We start from the raw sequence: 17,444 nt of genomic DNA, 5'->3' as shown, positions 1-17,444 counted from the left end.
CAGCTAAGGTGTTAGTCAATTATAAATGCAGCTGGACATTTTCAAGCCTCACAAATTTTAAGCAGTTTTCCTTTCTTAAAAACTTTCTCTCAATTGCTTGATAAGGAAATCCAGCCAGTCTATCAATGAAACAAAAAGCAAGAGAGAAAGAGAGAGGGAGGGAGGGAAGAAAGAAGAAAGAGTGAATTAGGGACTGGAGAAACTGGTGAAAGAACTGGTGGTGATCATTGAATTTAAGTTTGCTCTCCAATATTCATTTATTTATTCATTCACTACTAGTTTGTGTGTTTGTTTAGCATGGTAAAAAGAATACATTCTTCATTTTGAATAGGCAATACAAATTTCAAAAGATAAAAATACAGTGGAAGAGAGAGAATGAAAAGTGGGAAAACCTTCCCATTCAAGGCCCTTCTCTAGAGTTAGCAACTGCTGTCACCAATTTTGTACTTGTCCTTTTAGAAATATTCTATGCATATGGAACTAAATATCCTTTTAAATTTTTGGACCAATGGTAGCAAACTGTTCTACCCTGAATATTTTAACTTTTAGTGTGTTTTGTGTATTGTTCCGTATTACTACATGCAGAACTATCTCATTGTCTCTAAGGACTCCATTATATAGTCAGATGGACTATATGGTTGTCTTTATAACCAACTCATTTATGGTATTGACAGTGTTTTGCTGTTACAAACTATTCTACAATAAATATCGTCACACATTTGTCAGTTTGTACCTGTATATACAGATATCCAAAGAATAGATTCCTAGAAGTAAAATTGCTAATCAAATGGAATGTGAATTTTAAATTTAAAAAGGTGTTGCCAATTTTCCTCAAAGAGGATGCCCCAATTTATGGTCCTGTTAGCAAAGTATGAATACCAAAATTTTTTGACCTTCTAATCAGTTCAGTGGAAATCTTTTCTCACTGTCATTTTAGGTTGTATTTCTCATTATGAATTAGATTGTCTTTCTTACGTTGACAAGCCATTTCCATTTCCTCTTCTGTGAACTCTCTGTTGATCTTTCTCATTTGTCTGAGGGCTTTCCCCTTGTTAATTTGTAGTAAATCTTACAAATATTATTTTCTTATTTCTCTTTTGACATTCTTTATTCTGGAATTTGGGGAGGAGGTGCAGAAATTTGTTATAAGGAATTCAACTTTTTTCCCCTCCAATTGGCTTTCTAATTATTCCCAAATATTTTTTAAATAATCCATCTTTTCCTAACATTTTCTTCCTGATGTTAAAATGTCACCTTCACAAAGAATTAAATAGAGAACTACTGTAAAATCATTGCTTGATTAAAAAGCAGAATGTAAATGTTATACACATTTTCAGTATATGTATTAATAATGTGAAAATAATAATGTACCTAGAAAGAAGTAGGGGTAGGAAAGAAATGTAAATGTACTAATTTTCCTGTTTTTCAGGGTAGTCAATAACAGTTCTTAAACTGAAAGTCTTTTTTAAGTAACTCTAATCTCTTAAAGCTTTGCATGATCTTTTTTTTCCCCCTTAACTCTAGACGGTCTCTTAGGAACTGGTAACTCTTGGTGAAGAAATTTTAACTAACATTAAGCAGTCATCTTACTTTCAGTTCAGTTCAGTTCAGTCGCGCAGTCGTGTCTGACTCTTTGCGACCCCATGAATCACAGCATGCCAGGCCTCCCTGTCCCTCACCAACTCCCAGAGTTTACTCAGACTCATGCCCATCGAGTCGGTGATGCCATCCAGCCATCTCATCCTGTGTCGCCCCCTTCTCCTCCTGCCCCCAATCCCTCCCAGCATCAGGATCTTTTCCAATGAGTCAACTCTTCGCATGAGGTGGCCAAAGTATTGGAGTTTCAGCTTCAGCCATCAGTCCTTCCAATGAATACCCAGGACTGATCTCCTTCAGGATGGACTGGTTGGATCTCCTTGCAGTCCAAGGGACTCTAAAGAGTCTTCTCCAATACCATAGTTTAGAAGCATCAATTTTTCGGGACTCAGCTTTCTTCACAGTCCAACTCTCACATCCATACATGACCACTGGAAAAACCATAGCCTTGACCAGACGGACCTTTGTTGGCAAAGTAATGTCTCTGCTTTTTAATATGCTATCTAGGTTGGTCATAACTTTCCTTCCAAGGAGTAAGCGTCTTTTAATTTCATGGCTGCAGTCACCATCTGCAGTGATTTTAGAGCCCAAAAAAATAAAGTCTGACACTGTTTCCACTGTCTCCCCATCTATTTCCCATGAGGTGGGACCAGATGCCATGATCTTAGTTTTCTCAATGTTGAGCTTTAAGCCAACTTTTTCACTCTCCTCTTTGACTTTCATCAAGAGGCTCTTTAGTTCCTCTTCACTTTCTGCCATAAGGGTGGTGTCATCTGCATATCTGAGGTTATTGATATTTCTCCCGGCAATCTTGATTCCAGCTTGTGCTTCTTCCAGCCCAGCGTTTCTCATGATGTACTCTGCATATAAACTAAATAAGCAGGGTGACAATATACAGCCTTGACGTACTCCTTTTCCTATTTGGAACCAGTCTGTTGTCCCATGTCCAGTTCTAACTGTTGCTTCCTGACCTGCATACAGGTTTCTCAAGAGGCAGGTCAGGTGGTCTGGTATTCCCATCTCTTGAAGAATTTTCCACAGTTTATTGTGATCCACACAGTTGGAGGCTTTGGCATAGTCTGTAAAGCAGACATAGATGTTTTTCTGGAACTCTCTTGCTTTTTCGATGATCCAGCAGATATTGGCAATTTGATCTCTGGTTCCTCTGCCTTTTCTAAAACCAGCTTGAACATCTGGAAGTTCTCAGTTCACGTATTGCCGAAGCCTGGCTTGGAGAATTTTGAGCATTACTTTACTAGCGTGTAAGATGAGTGCAATTGTGCAGTAGTTTGAGCATTCTTTGGGATTGCCTTTCTTTAGACTCCTCTAATTCTATGAAATTCAAATATACCTTAATTTAATAGATTATTTTTTAAATTACCATGTGTAATAAGTTTCTCATGTAAAATTATTTCTGGATATCCATCATTCTGAGAGAGTGAGAGAGAGAGAGGGAGGGAAAGTGTCTAAAATGATATTTCATTTATTTCTGGATGGCAGAATTTTGATTTTCTTTTACTGTCTTTTATTGATTTCTGTGTATTATTTAAATGTTTAAAGTAAACATATTTCCAAGAACAATGAAAGCATTCTTTGAAAATGATCTGAGAACCTTTTGACTGTATGGGTTTGGAGAACAATGAAGAGATGGTATTGCAGGCAGAAAGAACATGGGAAAAAGACATGGGAAAGAAAGAACATGGGGAAAAGAACAGGGAAAAAGACATGCAGGTGTGAAACCCATGGCAGAGACAAGAATGATCTACCAGTATGCCGCATTGGGTGGAACAGGGAATAGGAGTGACTAGATTGGAGCCTAGAAATTCAAGCAGGAACTGACTGTTAAGGCCAGACTTTACAAAGGAGACCGTGAGATGTTTTTAAGACATTAGGTATATCAGTTTTGAAATATTTTAAGGTTTAATTACCTCCTAAAATAAGAAGTCCAGGATTTAGGAAAGGAGGTGTTAGAAGCAGTCCATACCTGTAAGCAGCTCAATAGCTCCTCCTGTCTTCCTGTCCTAATACTTTACCATTCTTTGCACTTGACTTTTGTCTTCTTGGTCACAAAATGGCTCCTGTGTTTCTGGGATTCAGACTTTATTCCAGGCAGGAGAAAAGAGGCAGGACAAAGAGTAAAACGCCTTCTCTTCCTGTGCCTTGCTTTTTATCCTGGAAAACAAAGCCTTCCTCTGGGGTTTCTGCCTATATCTCAGAATTTGGCCAGAACTCGGTCACGTTGCTAATTACACGTGCAAAGAAAGATGGAGTCCAGGTCTTATACTTTTTATTACTTTCAAGAAAGAAAGGCACAGATCACCAGCCCAGGTGGGATGCATGAGACAAGTGCTCGGGCCTGGTGCACTGGGAAGACCCAGAGGAATCGGGTGGAGAGGGAGGTGGGAGGGGGGATCGGGATGGGGAATAAGTGTAAATCTATGGCTGATTCATATCAATGTATGACAAAACCCACTGAAATGTTGTGAAGTAATTAGCCTCCAACTAATAAAAAAAATTTAAAAAAAAAAAAAAAGAAAGAAAGGCAAGAAAAAGAGATTGGAATGAAGGATAACTAGGTCACAGTGTCTGTCACAGTTAATGCCATGATCAACTCTGTGGTAGACCCCCAGAAAACAAACTCCCAAATAAAGAAACCTGGGTGGCCATTCTAGCTCTTCCATTGTTTAGCTGGGTAAATCACTTAACCTCTCTGGGCCTAAAATTCCTCATCTTGGAAATAAAAGAATTACTAAGAGTTACTTCTCCTCTAAAATTCAGTATCCTAGGTTATAGCTTGAAGTTTACTAAAAACTGATTTATTCTTGTCTAATTGCTAGCACTGAAGTAGCCAAATAATTTTGCTTTCTCCCTTGCGTTCTCCTCTTCAAATATGCAAGCTACTCTTCCTTCCAGGAATGGTGTTTCATTTTCAGAAAGGATTCTTTGCAGAGAAATAGATATTTTATTAAAATAGGAGCAAAAGCCACAATTCCCTGGACAGCAAAGTCAAGAGTGAAGAACCCCAAGACATACAGATTTTTTTTCTCACAGTGGTCCTGCTCCTCTTTTATATCTGTTTAACTTATAAAGAAATTAAATCCATTCCATCATCTGAGGCCTACCACATTATACCTCATTTTCCCAATATGTTCAAATTATAATTTCACATAAGCAAATTTTCCACATAACTGAAACTTTTCCTTTAAAGAACAAAATTTCCTCCTCCTCCTTTTGATCATTTTTTGTGGTGATCTTGTTAAAATACGTGATATGCTTCTCTGCCTTCCTCAAGAAAGCTTAATGAATATAATGCCACTTCTTGATTATTCAGAAATAATAGCATTTCATGAAATCTTGGTATATAAAAAAAGTGTATGAAGGACAGTTGCCCCTTTACAAAATAGCCCACAAACCCTGGTTCATTTTTATTTGGTTGGTTGGTTGCTTGCTTGGTGTGTTAATCATGGAATTTCCTTCTCTTTACTGTCAGGTGGTCAGATACCTTTTCAACAGACTCTCTTTTCAGCAAAAGTAACTAACAATTCTCAGTCCTCTATTCTCCTTCTTTTGTTCCCTCTTTCTAAACTGCTGTTGGCTGAGAAACCAGGAAACCAGAATATGTGTTAAAGATCATTGATAATATTGAAAGTGAAGACTGTTTACAGCAAGAAAAGCTTACAGACTCTGGGGTGAATATTTTAACCCCTTGGAGACCCTTTTGCCTTATTTCTCATTGTACAGCTCTGTAAAGGGAAGATGAAGTTGCCAGAATTCTGATCTCTGAGATAAATGGGATAACTGCCACATTTTCAAGCATATACTGTATATGACCACAGAAGTAGAAAACAAAATATTCAGAAGTCTGTCTTTAAAAGGGTAGAGAGTGAGAAAGAGGATTGAGGCAGATTACAACAAGAATATTCTATACTTTGCATTGCTTTTGCTTATTACATAGTTTCAGGTTTGAAAGTCACAAGCTCTCAGCTACTATTTAAAGTGCTAGTCATTGTTATTACTTGCATGGTAAAGTAAACCTCAAGAATTCTCAAGTAAATTCTGGGACAAGTCCACAAAACGTGGCTTGAGGAAGAAGAGAAAAAACATGATTATCGCTTTATGAGATTTATACAAGATAAGAGGTTACATGAGATGAAAATTGTATCTTGTTATTTCTGCAAAATCCACAGAACTGTTTTACGTTGATTTGTCTTTACATCTAAATCTTGCACCTAAAACTATGTCTCCTCATTATCAGTTTCTGTTTTTTTCTCTTCCCTTGATCAGCATGACTTCGTTCGACGAGACCGTCCACTTCGTGTCCTTATTGACCTCATACAGAGGACAAAAGATGCCGTTCGTGAGCTAGATAACCTACAGTACCGGAAAATGAAAAAGATCCTTTTCCAAGAGACACGAAATGGACCCTTGAATGAGTCACAGGAAGATGAAGAAGTAGGTTGAGTTTCTTTTAGGGAACACTTATAGGGTACCTACTATATGAAAAAGTTCTGGACTGGGATGCTATGAAAAACACTTTGGGGAATAACAATTTTTATAATTGATATTTCTGCCTTAGGAGACATGCACAGTTGCAAAAGAGACATTGAAAAAAATAATAAGATAAAATATGAACAGTGTTACAGAGGTGGAGCACACGGTAGGGGTCCATAGTGGGGAGAGAATAAGTCATCTGCTGGTGGGATTAGTGAAGAGGTGGGTCACTTTTGACAGGCAGTTACAGGGCACTTTTGTGCTGTGCTTTAGGAAGATTATCCTGGCATCAGAATGTAAGATGGATATGAATGGATAACTTTCTGGGTAATAGTCCATGCAGGAGGCAGTAAGGGCAGTATTCATGGGAATTGGGGAGAAGGAACATTGAGAAACACTAGAGGGGTGAACTTAGTACAGCGCTTCTCACTGACCGTGACAGATGAGGGGGAGCTTATGGTGACTCTGAGCATTTGTGCTTCAATGACTAGAGTGTGTCAGTACCAAGAACAGAGAAGAACCAAGGAGGAAGAGTTGGTTTAGGATGATTTCAGTTTGATGCCTGCTGAGTCTAAGGTCTTGGCATCATACGCTATTGACACAGTGTACAGGTGGAGTTTTTACAGAAAATGACTTTAGTTTAAGTCAAATAGTTTAAGAAGAATTAGTCGAAGAGGCCTGAATAGAGATGTCTAGTGTTTGATTGGGATATACAAATCTAGAACGTAGGAAAGAGGTCTGGGTAAAGGGTAGTTGGTTGGGGGTCAAGGACATTAAAATGATGATGAATCAGGAGTTGAATGTAAAATGAGAAGAGAGTCCATGCCACATAAGAAAAGGGAAACACAGATGTTCAGAACAGACTTTTGGACTCTGGGAGAAGGCGAGGGTGGGATGTTCTGAGAGAATAGCATTGAAACAAGTATACTATCAAGGGTGAAACAGATCACCAGTCCAGGTTGGATGCATGAGACAAGTGCTCAGGGCTGGTGCACTGGGAAGACCCAGAGGGATGGGATAGGGAGGGAGGCGGGAGCGGGGATCGGGATGGGGAACACATGTAAATCCATGGCTGATTCATGTCAATGTATGGCAAAAACCACTACAATATTGTTAAGTAATTAGCCTCAAACTAATAAAAATAAATGGAAAAAAAGAAAAATTTTAAAAAAGGAAAAGGGAAACCTGGGAGATAAAGGCATCACAGATGTTATAAGTTAACACAGCTTCAAGGAGGGAGCTACAAATACCATCAGATGCCACAGAGCAGTCAAGTTAAACAAGGACTGAAAACAGTGTTAACTGGGTTTTATAAGTAGGACCTTCTTGATCACCTTAGTAAAAGCAGTTTTATAGGAATAGTTAGGATGAATAGTCATTTACTGTGGGTTATAGAATAAGTGGGAAGTGAGAAAGTAAAGATAGTGAAAGTTGGTCATTTTAAGATGCATAAATTGGGTCAAGAAGGAAAAATGACAAAGGGCAGTATGTAGAAAGGTACATACATATAAAGCAAGTCTCTTCATACTTATATGCAGAAGGAAAGGAGCCAGGATAGAGGCGTTGAAGATAGAGGAAAGAGACACAGTTAAGGAATTAGGATCTCAGAAAGTGCATAGCAGTAAGAACGTTAGTGCAGGGATTAGCCTTGAACAAAAGAAAGGACTCTTCTTCTAAAAATAGATTAAAAACAGGGAAAGAATGAAGAATGAATTTTAGTTTAACTTTTTAATATAAAAGAAAATAAAATTATTTTATCAATAATTATAAAAATAAAATTAAGAAAGCTGAACTGGAATATAAAAATCTCTTGATTGCGTATATACAAAGGGGCCCCTTTAATTGGGAAAATAAATTATTAAAAATATAATGTATTATCTATCATTTTAAACTACTCAAACTACCTTTGTCAGTGACTCCTTATATTTCCATGGCTAAGTAGCAATTCATTAAAGTTATGTAGGTACAGAGTATGGTTCTTTGAAAATAGGGTTTATTTGGAGCTAAGTTGCTTTAATTATATTATTTAATCTTGTATCAAAAGATACCCACTGTGATGGATAAATTATATGTTCTGATTATTTTAGCATTTCTCAAATAGTAGTCTTTGGACTAGTAGTGATGAATACCAGTATTATTTAACAGATATATTTAATAAGATTACAGAGGTAAGCTTGATAGAATTGCTTGAGGGAGGCAGAATTTAATTACCTGTGCAGGACAGTAGAATTAATATACCTGTTCAGATATGAAGTTTTCAATAATGACTTGCAAAAAGAGCATATTGCTTGTCAACCTCTGAAAACTCTTTTTATCCTCTTTGAGCTTCAAGTGCCCACTGCCGTGTTTGTAGCTATCCTAGAGATCCCCTTTTCAGTAGCCTGCAGTCTTTCCCTAGCACCTTGAGTTCCTGAAAGTCTCTTAGAAAATTGACCTGGCTAGTTCTGCTTACCAAGTAACGATACAATGTGATAGTTGCATATGATGGGGGAAAGCCCTGGGGTAGCAGCATTTGGAACCTTATGGCCCATGTCCAGAATAGCCCTTGGGGAAAGCATCAAAGTGAATCAGAGATGTCTGAAAATGGTGGTGGAATAGTGGAGCCACTACATTAAAAGTTTCATCTTGCAGATTTGGCAGAAAAGCAACTTGGCACTGCAAAATTGAATGTACTTAATAGCTTAGTCAATGGATTGGTGCTTTATCTCCAGGAATTTTTTTTTTAACCCAAGTGCCCCATGTTTATAGGACAGCGAACATGGAACCAGTCTGAGCAGGGAATTGGACAGCCTGGGCAGCAACCACTCCATCCCAAGCATGTCTGTGAGCACAGGCAGCCAGGGCAGCAGCGTGAACAGCATGCAAGAGGTCATGGATGATAGCAGCTCTGAACTTGTCATGATGCATGATGATGAAAGCCCAGTAAATTCCACTTCCTCTGTTGTGCATAAGAAGGTAAGTTTCATGATCCCCTTCACAGTGCTAGGTTTTGCCCATTGTTATGAAGCCAACTCAGGTCATGTAGCATTCAGATATTTTAGTTCCCTCTTTACAACTGAAATTATGGAACTCAGCTGAGCACATGATAGTTCTTTTTGGTAAAAAAAGATAATGAAGGACTAGGCAAGCTGTATTTGTGCCTGTTTTTTCATCTTCCTCTCTTGTTACTCTGATGTCCACCACCATCAAATAAACAAAAACAAATAAATCCATAAATCTCCACGTCAAAGAAACCAGTTAAGTTTCTTTCTAAACCAATAACCTTAATACTGTTGACCTTAAAAGCTTTCTGAGTAAAACCTGTTGCTTGTGACCTTTTAGAAGTATTTCAGATGTATGTTTCTTACTGAGTAGTCCCAAAATACTCTTTGTTTTAGAAAAAGTTTCCACTCTTTTTTGTTGTTTCTTGGATTTGTCATTTCTAATTCTTCTAAGACCAGCTCTATGTCAGTTTAAATATTCTGACTTTTGAGTTAATGATTCTGTTTTTTGTTTTGACTTTACTTTTCCAATGGAGGATCATTCATTTCACACAAAGCCTATCATGATTTATAATTTGACATGCTTTATTTTAAAATGAAAAATGAAAAAAAAATAAAATGAAAAATGATTTTTAAGCTTCTTTCAAAGCAATTTCTATAAGATGAGTATTTCACAGAATTATCAATGATTTTTTCTGGAGGAATTCCCAAAAGTGTTTTAAGTACCTTAGATAAGCAGTTCATAATATGGAACTATAGAAAAGAATCCTTTATAACTTTTTCCATATTAGGTATATGTGAGTTGTGTATGTACTGCTGCTGCTGCTAAGTTGCTTCAGTTATGTCCAACTCTGTGCGACCCCATAAACAGCAGCCCACCAGACTCCGCCATCCCTGGGATTCTCCAGGCAAGAACACTGGAGTGGGTAACCTTTTCCTTCTCCAATGCATGAAAGTGAAAAGGGAGAGTGAAGTCCCTCAGTCGTGTCAGACTCTTTGCAACCCCATGGACTGCAGCCTACCAGGCTCCTCCGTCCATGGGATTTTCCAGGCAAGAGTACTGGAGTGGGTTGCCATTGCCTTCTCTGGTGTATGTACTCATTTTAATAAATATGAGTGATTACATTCTAACTCCAGTAGGAGAGCAGGTTTGAGAATTTTTTCCACTTAGATGTCTGCTGGTTGTGTATTTTTATTGGGAGAAAAAAAAATTAAACAGGTAAGGATGAAGAGCATGTGAAAATATATTGGTGCCTAGTCATGAGTAGTGGAGGGATCACGTTTATTTTCTGAACTGATTAACTTACTCATTTATTCAACAAACATTGGTGGGGACCCCTATTATCTGCAAGGAACTATAGTAGGCCCTTTGGATACAGACAAAACAGACATGATGCCTTCATGGAGCTTATTATCTGTGGGGGAGATTAAGCAGATAATCACACAAGTAAATTTATCGTGTAATTTTAAAACTTGTTCTGGGTAAAAGGAGGACTTATTCTATCAGGGAGTAGAGGAAAATCTCCCCAGTGAAATGACATTCAAGCTCAAACTTCAGAGACAAATAGAGGTTAGCTAATTTGGGGTGAAAGATGGGGGTGAGGAAGCAATAGGTACAAAGGCCCTGAGACAAGGAATTTTGTATGTTCAAGGAAAAGGAGAAAAATCTGAGAAATTAGAGCTTGGAGGACTATGTGGAGAGTGAATTAGGACCAGAGTGACAGCAAGGACCCAGATTATTAGAAAGCCATAAAAGCATTTTGAGGAAACGAGTGATACCATGCAGATGAAGAAATCTGCTAAGAGTTCAGCATTGTCAGTCAGCTGTGTTTAAACATGGGCAAATGGTCAAGTATTTGAAGGGTGGAAAAGGTTTTGCTGGGCTCTCTTTTTCAAAGGAATTATCATGGATGCTGAGAGATATTGACTTTTTTCTTTTAGCTCTAGGGCTTTGTGGGGATAGAGAGCAAAAAAAAGAAGAGGAATTCTGTTGGATCTTTTTACTCTAGGACATCTCAAATGAACACCCAAAATTAGAAGAGAGATAATTAGATTAGATTACTGGAATAATCAATAAAATTAGATTACTGGCATAATCAACAAGAAAGAAGACCCTGGTCTTGAACTCATTGGAGGTTTTAATTTTAATATTTGCAGGCTGGTATAGAGCTTTCTTGTAATAGTTTGGGCCTTTCAGTGCCTTTTTCTCCTTGGTCTAATCTTAAGAAGATAAGATTTTAATTTATAATTTGAAATAGAAGATAGTTGTGTTCGATATACAGAAAATATTTGTCAGGAAAATTTTTCTAAAATGTATTTCTATTTAATTATTAAATATAGAGGTAATGTGATAAAAAAAATTGAAAAACATCTACAAATAAAACTATGAATTAGTTAACTTTAAAATATAAGCAAGGAAGTACGATGGTAGAAACAATCAACTGAGTGAAAGGGAAACCCACAGAATGGGAGAAAATACCTGCAAATCATCTATCTTATAAAGAATCAATATCCAGAATATATGGAGAACTCCTAAAACTCAACAGCAACAGTGAAAGAGGAAAAAAAACAACTGGAATCAAAAGTGAGTAAGGACTTGAATCACCATTTCTCCAAAGAAGATATAAAAATGATCAATGAGCATATGAAAAGATCCCCAACATTATCAATCATTAGGGAAATTCTAATCAAAATTACAGTAAGATACCACCCATATGTGTAGCTATCAACACATTAGAGTGACCACTATTTAAAAAAACAGAATGTAACAAGTGTTGCTGAGGATATGGAAAAATTAGAACCCTGTTCATTATTGGTAGGGTTTGAAAAGGGTACAACCACTGTGGAAAATGGTGTTTCCTTGAAAAATTAAAACTAGAATTACCATATAACCTAGCAATTCCACTTCTCAGTATATATCCAAAAGCACTGAAAGCAGGGTCTCAAAGAGATTTTTGTACACCCCTGTTCACGGCAGCCTTATTCACAAAAACAGCAGAGAGGTGGAAGCAATGTAAATGATGAATGAATAAACAAAATGTGTTATATACATACAACGGAGTATTATTCAACCTTTAAAAGGAAGGAAATTCTGCCTTATGCCATTAATACAATGTGGTTGAACCGTGAAGACATTATGCTAAGTGGAACAAATGTACCTGTCACAAAAAGACAAATGCTGTATGATTCCACTTATATGAGGCTCTTAGCATAATCAAAATCATGGAAAGTACAATGATAGTTACTAAGGATTTGGGGAGAGGATTAATAGGGAATTGCTATTTAATGGGGCACAGAGCTTCAGTTTTACAAAGAGAAAAGAGTTATAGGGGTGATGTGATGCTGATAGTTACATAGCATTATAAGTGTATCAGCACTGAACCATACACTTGAAAATAATCAAGATGGTATCTTTATTTTACCACAATTAAGAAAAGGAAAACATAGAAGCAGGTTAGAAGAATAGAGCATGTTATATATATGTGCTTAGTCAGTCAGTCATGTCCGACTCTTTGCAACCCCCATGAACTGTAGCCCCCTAGACTCCTCTGTTCATGGAATTCTCCAGGCAAGAATACTGGAGTGGGTTGCCATTCCCTTCTCCAGGGCATCTTACCAACCCAGGGATAGAACTCAGGTCTCCTGCATTGAAGGCAGATTTTTTGCCATCTGAGCCATCAAGGAAGCCCATTGTATATAAAAACTTAATATTAAATAATGGTATCTCTTCATGAAACCCATTTAGCCTTATACTTGGGCTTAATGTCTTTAAACTTAATAGAAATAAATTTTTCATAAGTTTCATATTTGTTTTTTTACTTGACTTCGAAGTTTTTCACTTGGGAACATAAATAAAGTAGGATCTTAAACTCTCAACAGAAAGGTAGTGGACTCTAGGAATGAGGAAACTAGTTTTAAGTTCTGTCTGCCACTGTTAGTTTTATTTTACTTTGGACAAGTCACAAACCTCTCCAAACCTCAGTTTTTCCATCTGTAAAATAAGGAGTTGTTCTGTATGATTTCCAACATTGTTTCCAACTCTAAAATTTTGTGCTTCTATTCCTGTAAATTTTAAAAGAGTAAGTGTCTAATATGGCTTTCAAGTTGTTTGGTAAAGAGATGCCTTGATATAGAAAAGCCTATGTATCACTGAATTATCATTTTATAAACAATGTTCTACCCATTATCTCATTATCCTATTTTATTGTCTTTTTTTATACTTGTCACTATCTAAAATTATACTATGTACTAATTCATTATTTCATAATTTGGGTGTAAATTTCATCATAGCTAAAATTATGCTTACCTTGTTCTGTGCTGTATCTCAACACCTTAGAACAGTGCCTGGCACAGCATAGGCACTCAGTAAATATCTAAGTAATGAGTGAATTAACAAACAAAAAATACACAGTGAATAAATTGCTTACCAGATACTAAACACCATGCTATTTTGAACATAATGGTTTAAAAGGCTTGAATAATATTAAATATTATTTTTATGGTTTGAAAGACTTAAATAGATTGTCTCCAATAATAGTACTCTTGACAATAAGAACTTGCTTAATAAATATTAAAATGTAAGAATAAGGATGGGGAATTGTTTTGTTCCCCGCTCTTAACTGTTATAATTAAGATTGCAGACATATGCAAAATTAGTCAAATCATATATGAGCAGAATGCCCATTTTATATAGGAAGTAAACTTACTTTTAAGGGCCATGTATAACTGTTAAGAGCGTGATTTGCAACTAACTGTTCTGCATCCAGAATAAAGATGTCCTGATTTTAGGAGGACAGACCTATCATAGATCAAGCCCAAAAAATACAAAGTGGGACACTGAAAATTTTCCTTTAACACCAGAATTTCAAGTTACTTCCCTCTCTACAATCTTTGCCTCTACTCTGGTCTTTCCCTGGCCCTGAAGGAATCCTAATCCAGTCTTCCTTTTGAACAAGAATGATTTGATAAGTCTAAAGGTATATTCTGATAAAATAAACTTTAGGCACTTACTTCTTTTCTCCGTTCTAGCGTTGCCACACTGCTTTTTCCAATAACATGAGTATCACTACATATCTAGACTGTTTGCTTCTCCAGGACATCTCTCTTCACATACAACCTAGCTGGGTGTCTAACACATTGTGCATGCATGCATGCTAAGTTGCTCAGTCGTGCATGATTTTGTGCAACCCTTTGGACTGCAGCCTGCCAGGCTCCTCTGTCCATGAGATTCTCTAGGCAAGAATACTGCAGTGGGTTGCTGGGCCCTCCTCCAGGGGATCTTCCTGACACAGGGATCAAACCTGTGTCTCTTAGTCTACCTGCATTGGCAAGCAGTTTCTTTACCACTAGTGCCACCTGGGAAGCCCCTATCACATAGTAAGCACCCAATAAATGTTTTGTGAACTGACATGAAGATGAACTTTTATGGGGCACAACTCTACACCTCAGTTCTTGATTATTCACAAGTGAGTCCAGGGCAAACTCTTAATCCAGATTGGTTTTTTTTGCTGTAGCCTAGGCTGCCTCTGAGCCTCCACCCTACACCTTAAAACAATTGGGTGTACAGCGGTAGCAAGCAGATTTTAATATTGTTCTAAGCAACAAAAGTCTGTTGTTTTTAATTTGACAATTGAAAGGTATATTTTTATTTTGTTAAAGTCTACAATCACTTATTTTTGCTTGCGGCTGCCTTCTGTTAATATAGATCATGAGACTTTTATGTATTAAAATTCTTTGTTCACTAATCAATTTGTTGTTTCTAGTATGCCTAATGAACTCTAGTCATCATGGCCCCCGTTTAGAGATCAGTTTTTTAAAAAATTGTTCTCTTCTAACTCCTAAAGCTTTCCTTGACCCTTCCTATTAGTCAATATTAGTGAGGGGTTTTTTTCCCCTTCTTTAAAAAAAGAACAGTTTTCCCCATTTTCGTAAGAGGAAAAAAAGAAATGTCCTTGAGGGGATAGGATGTTCTAGTTTAATTTCCACTTGCTTCAGTGGCCTTTCCTATTATTTTTGCTGAAGAGCAGGGCAGTTTCTTTGACTCTTCAACTTGCATTTGGCCAAGTAAAAGTAAATTAATATATGAAGGTAATGTTTCTTGAACAGAGCAGTCGTACAAACCACCCCTCCGTGGTACCTTCTTTCAGTGTTCTGCCAGTCATTTTTTCTCCCTAACAGCTATCTTTCCAGGTGAAGACACCCTTTTCCATCTTCTCCCCTTCCTCTAGCCCCAGCTTTTGATAGCTGCACCTGCTTAGGCAATCATTTAATCATTTTGAAATGAACAAAACAAAAGAGATGGTGGGTTTGCTGATCCCTCTCCACAGCATGAAAGGTATGGGAATCTGTAAAAAAACTTCTCATCGCCAGAAAAAAGAGCCATTTTTAGATCCCCTCCAACCCCACCATGTAAAGGTGTGCTTGTGTGTGTGTCACTGTTTTGCAACTGCCTTAAAGTACAAAGTGACAGGTTTTTATGAAATATGAATTAGAATTATGTTAAATAATAAAAAAACAAAGTCACTTTCTCAGAATCTTCTCAGACCTATATTCTTGAGCTTATTTATTCAGCAAACATTTTTTGAATGCCCACAGAGTATCAAGCACCATGATAGGTGCTGCAAAGACTGAGGTTTTTTGAAACACATTTACTCTGCCTTCACAAAGCTCACAGTCTCATGCACAAATGAATGTAAGTATGATGAGAGTGTGATAAAGGTATACCAAAAGTGGAGTGGTTTCCAAGGTTAATTTCAAATTAATCTAGAAACTCTGAGTGAGTGACCACACCATATCACTTCAGAAGCATAAATAGTCAAGACATTTAGGAGAAAACTTCTACATAAAAGTAAAGCCCTTTGTCCAGGGAATAATAGTAAAGTTTTTAATCTGAAGAAATTTTATTTCTTTTTATAATGAAAGGACAGTATAAATTTACTTAAAACTGGTCCCAAAACCATGTATTTCAGAGAGCTATTTTGCTTGTTTCTGGATAATAAGATTTTAAGGATAAATTATAAGCAAGTCATATATATTGTCTTGGTAAAGTAAAACATATTTATTCTTAAACTTCTAAAAATCATTCTTCAGCATCAGAGATGTTGACCCTCTCATCTTCATTTGTAAATCATATTCAGTGGTGCTTAACTGCATAAAATAGAAAATTGACCCTCACCAGTATTGATCTTAAAACGTGTTCAGATCGGAAACTCTGGGAGGCAGGTACAGTCGTTCTCAAAGGGGCTGTTGCTTGAAGGGGTGATATAACCAACAGAATACAAACCTAATAAAGCTGATAGTTTAATCTGTTCTTACATGCTTTTCAAGTCACAAAGCCCTAGTTTTAAAATTGCATTATTATTTAAGTTGTCTGTAGAATTTTGAACTTTAAAGAATGGTGTTGAATATTTTAAAATTTATCCCTGTGCTCTTGAAGTGCATATCCACTGTTAGACAAAAATACTGCCTCATCCTGTGGTCTCTCACATATTTGGAGACTTTTAATGTTTGTGATCTCTGTTACGAAGCTACTACAGGAACTAAGAATTCTTTTATAAAATTTAAAATGGGGAAGAACACAAGGGTTTAAACTTTTAATATTATTTATTAAGGTAGATTAAAATTTTGGACCTATTCTCTCAGACTAAGTTCTAAAATAGCATTATTTTTTAAATATGCCATTGTGGGTTATGTAATTTGCTACATGTCAACTAAAATCACTGATTTCACATTTTAATTTTTCCAGTGTATTTCAGTATCCTTGAGTTTAAAAACTTAGCTAATATGATGTGACTTTTAATTTGATAAGCAGAGTCCTAACCTACAAGTGTTAATTTTTATGTGAGAGAAAATTATTAGAAAATTATAGAAAACTAATATTAGAGTTATACTTATTTGCACATGAATGTGTTCTGTTTTATTCTGTTATGTGAATAGTGTGGATTCTAGTGTCACTGGTTAACTTTGTAAATCAAGTTATTAAAATTTGAAATTTAGCTGCTGCCACAGCGTTGAAGAGCTCCCTCTCAGTAATTGTACTTAGTTAACTGATACCAAAACTCTGACCTGTAAAGCCACAGGTCTCTGCTGAGCCTATCTCTTCTGATTGTTGGCATTTAGAAGTTTATTGCTTTTCTGGGATTATAACATTAAGTAAGGTTGATTTTGGAGTTAATATTCGGAATAAATATTTATTAATAAATAATCTGAATGGCAGTAGATCTCAGGGCCTTCATCTTTAGAACCGTAAACCTAGGTGCATATATCCTGCACCTAATATCTCTTTGCCCAGTGAAATAAGAGTTTTTAGATTTCCAAGGAAATAATAAGAAAATTTTAAGTTGACCTATCAAGTACGTTTTTTACAAATTTCAAAAA

The 17,444-nt window shown here is 36.6% G+C and overlaps 1 protein-coding gene across 6 annotated transcripts in view; it reads left to right on the top strand.

Moving 5' to 3' along the window:
• TAOK3 (TAO kinase 3) overlaps positions 1-17,444 on the top strand; it is a 188,589-nt gene that overhangs the window by 134,183 nt on the left and 36,962 nt on the right. For all 6 annotated transcript variants that reach the window (XM_043440185.1, XM_043440195.1, XM_043440204.1 and 3 more), the window contains 2 exons: positions 5,881-6,048; positions 8,836-9,042. In XM_043440185.1, the coding sequence (XP_043296120.1) occupies positions 5,881-6,048; positions 8,836-9,042 (375 nt within the window). The remainder of the gene's footprint in view (positions 1-5,880; positions 6,049-8,835; positions 9,043-17,444) is intronic.

Source organism: Cervus canadensis, chromosome 1, assembly GCF_019320065.1.
Source record: "Cervus canadensis isolate Bull #8, Minnesota chromosome 1, ASM1932006v1, whole genome shotgun sequence".
In the NCBI taxonomy this organism is placed as follows: Eukaryota; Metazoa; Chordata; class Mammalia; order Artiodactyla; family Cervidae; genus Cervus; species Cervus canadensis.
The sequence above is the reverse complement of the archived record's forward strand: the minus strand, read 5'-3'. Positions and strand labels throughout refer to the sequence as shown.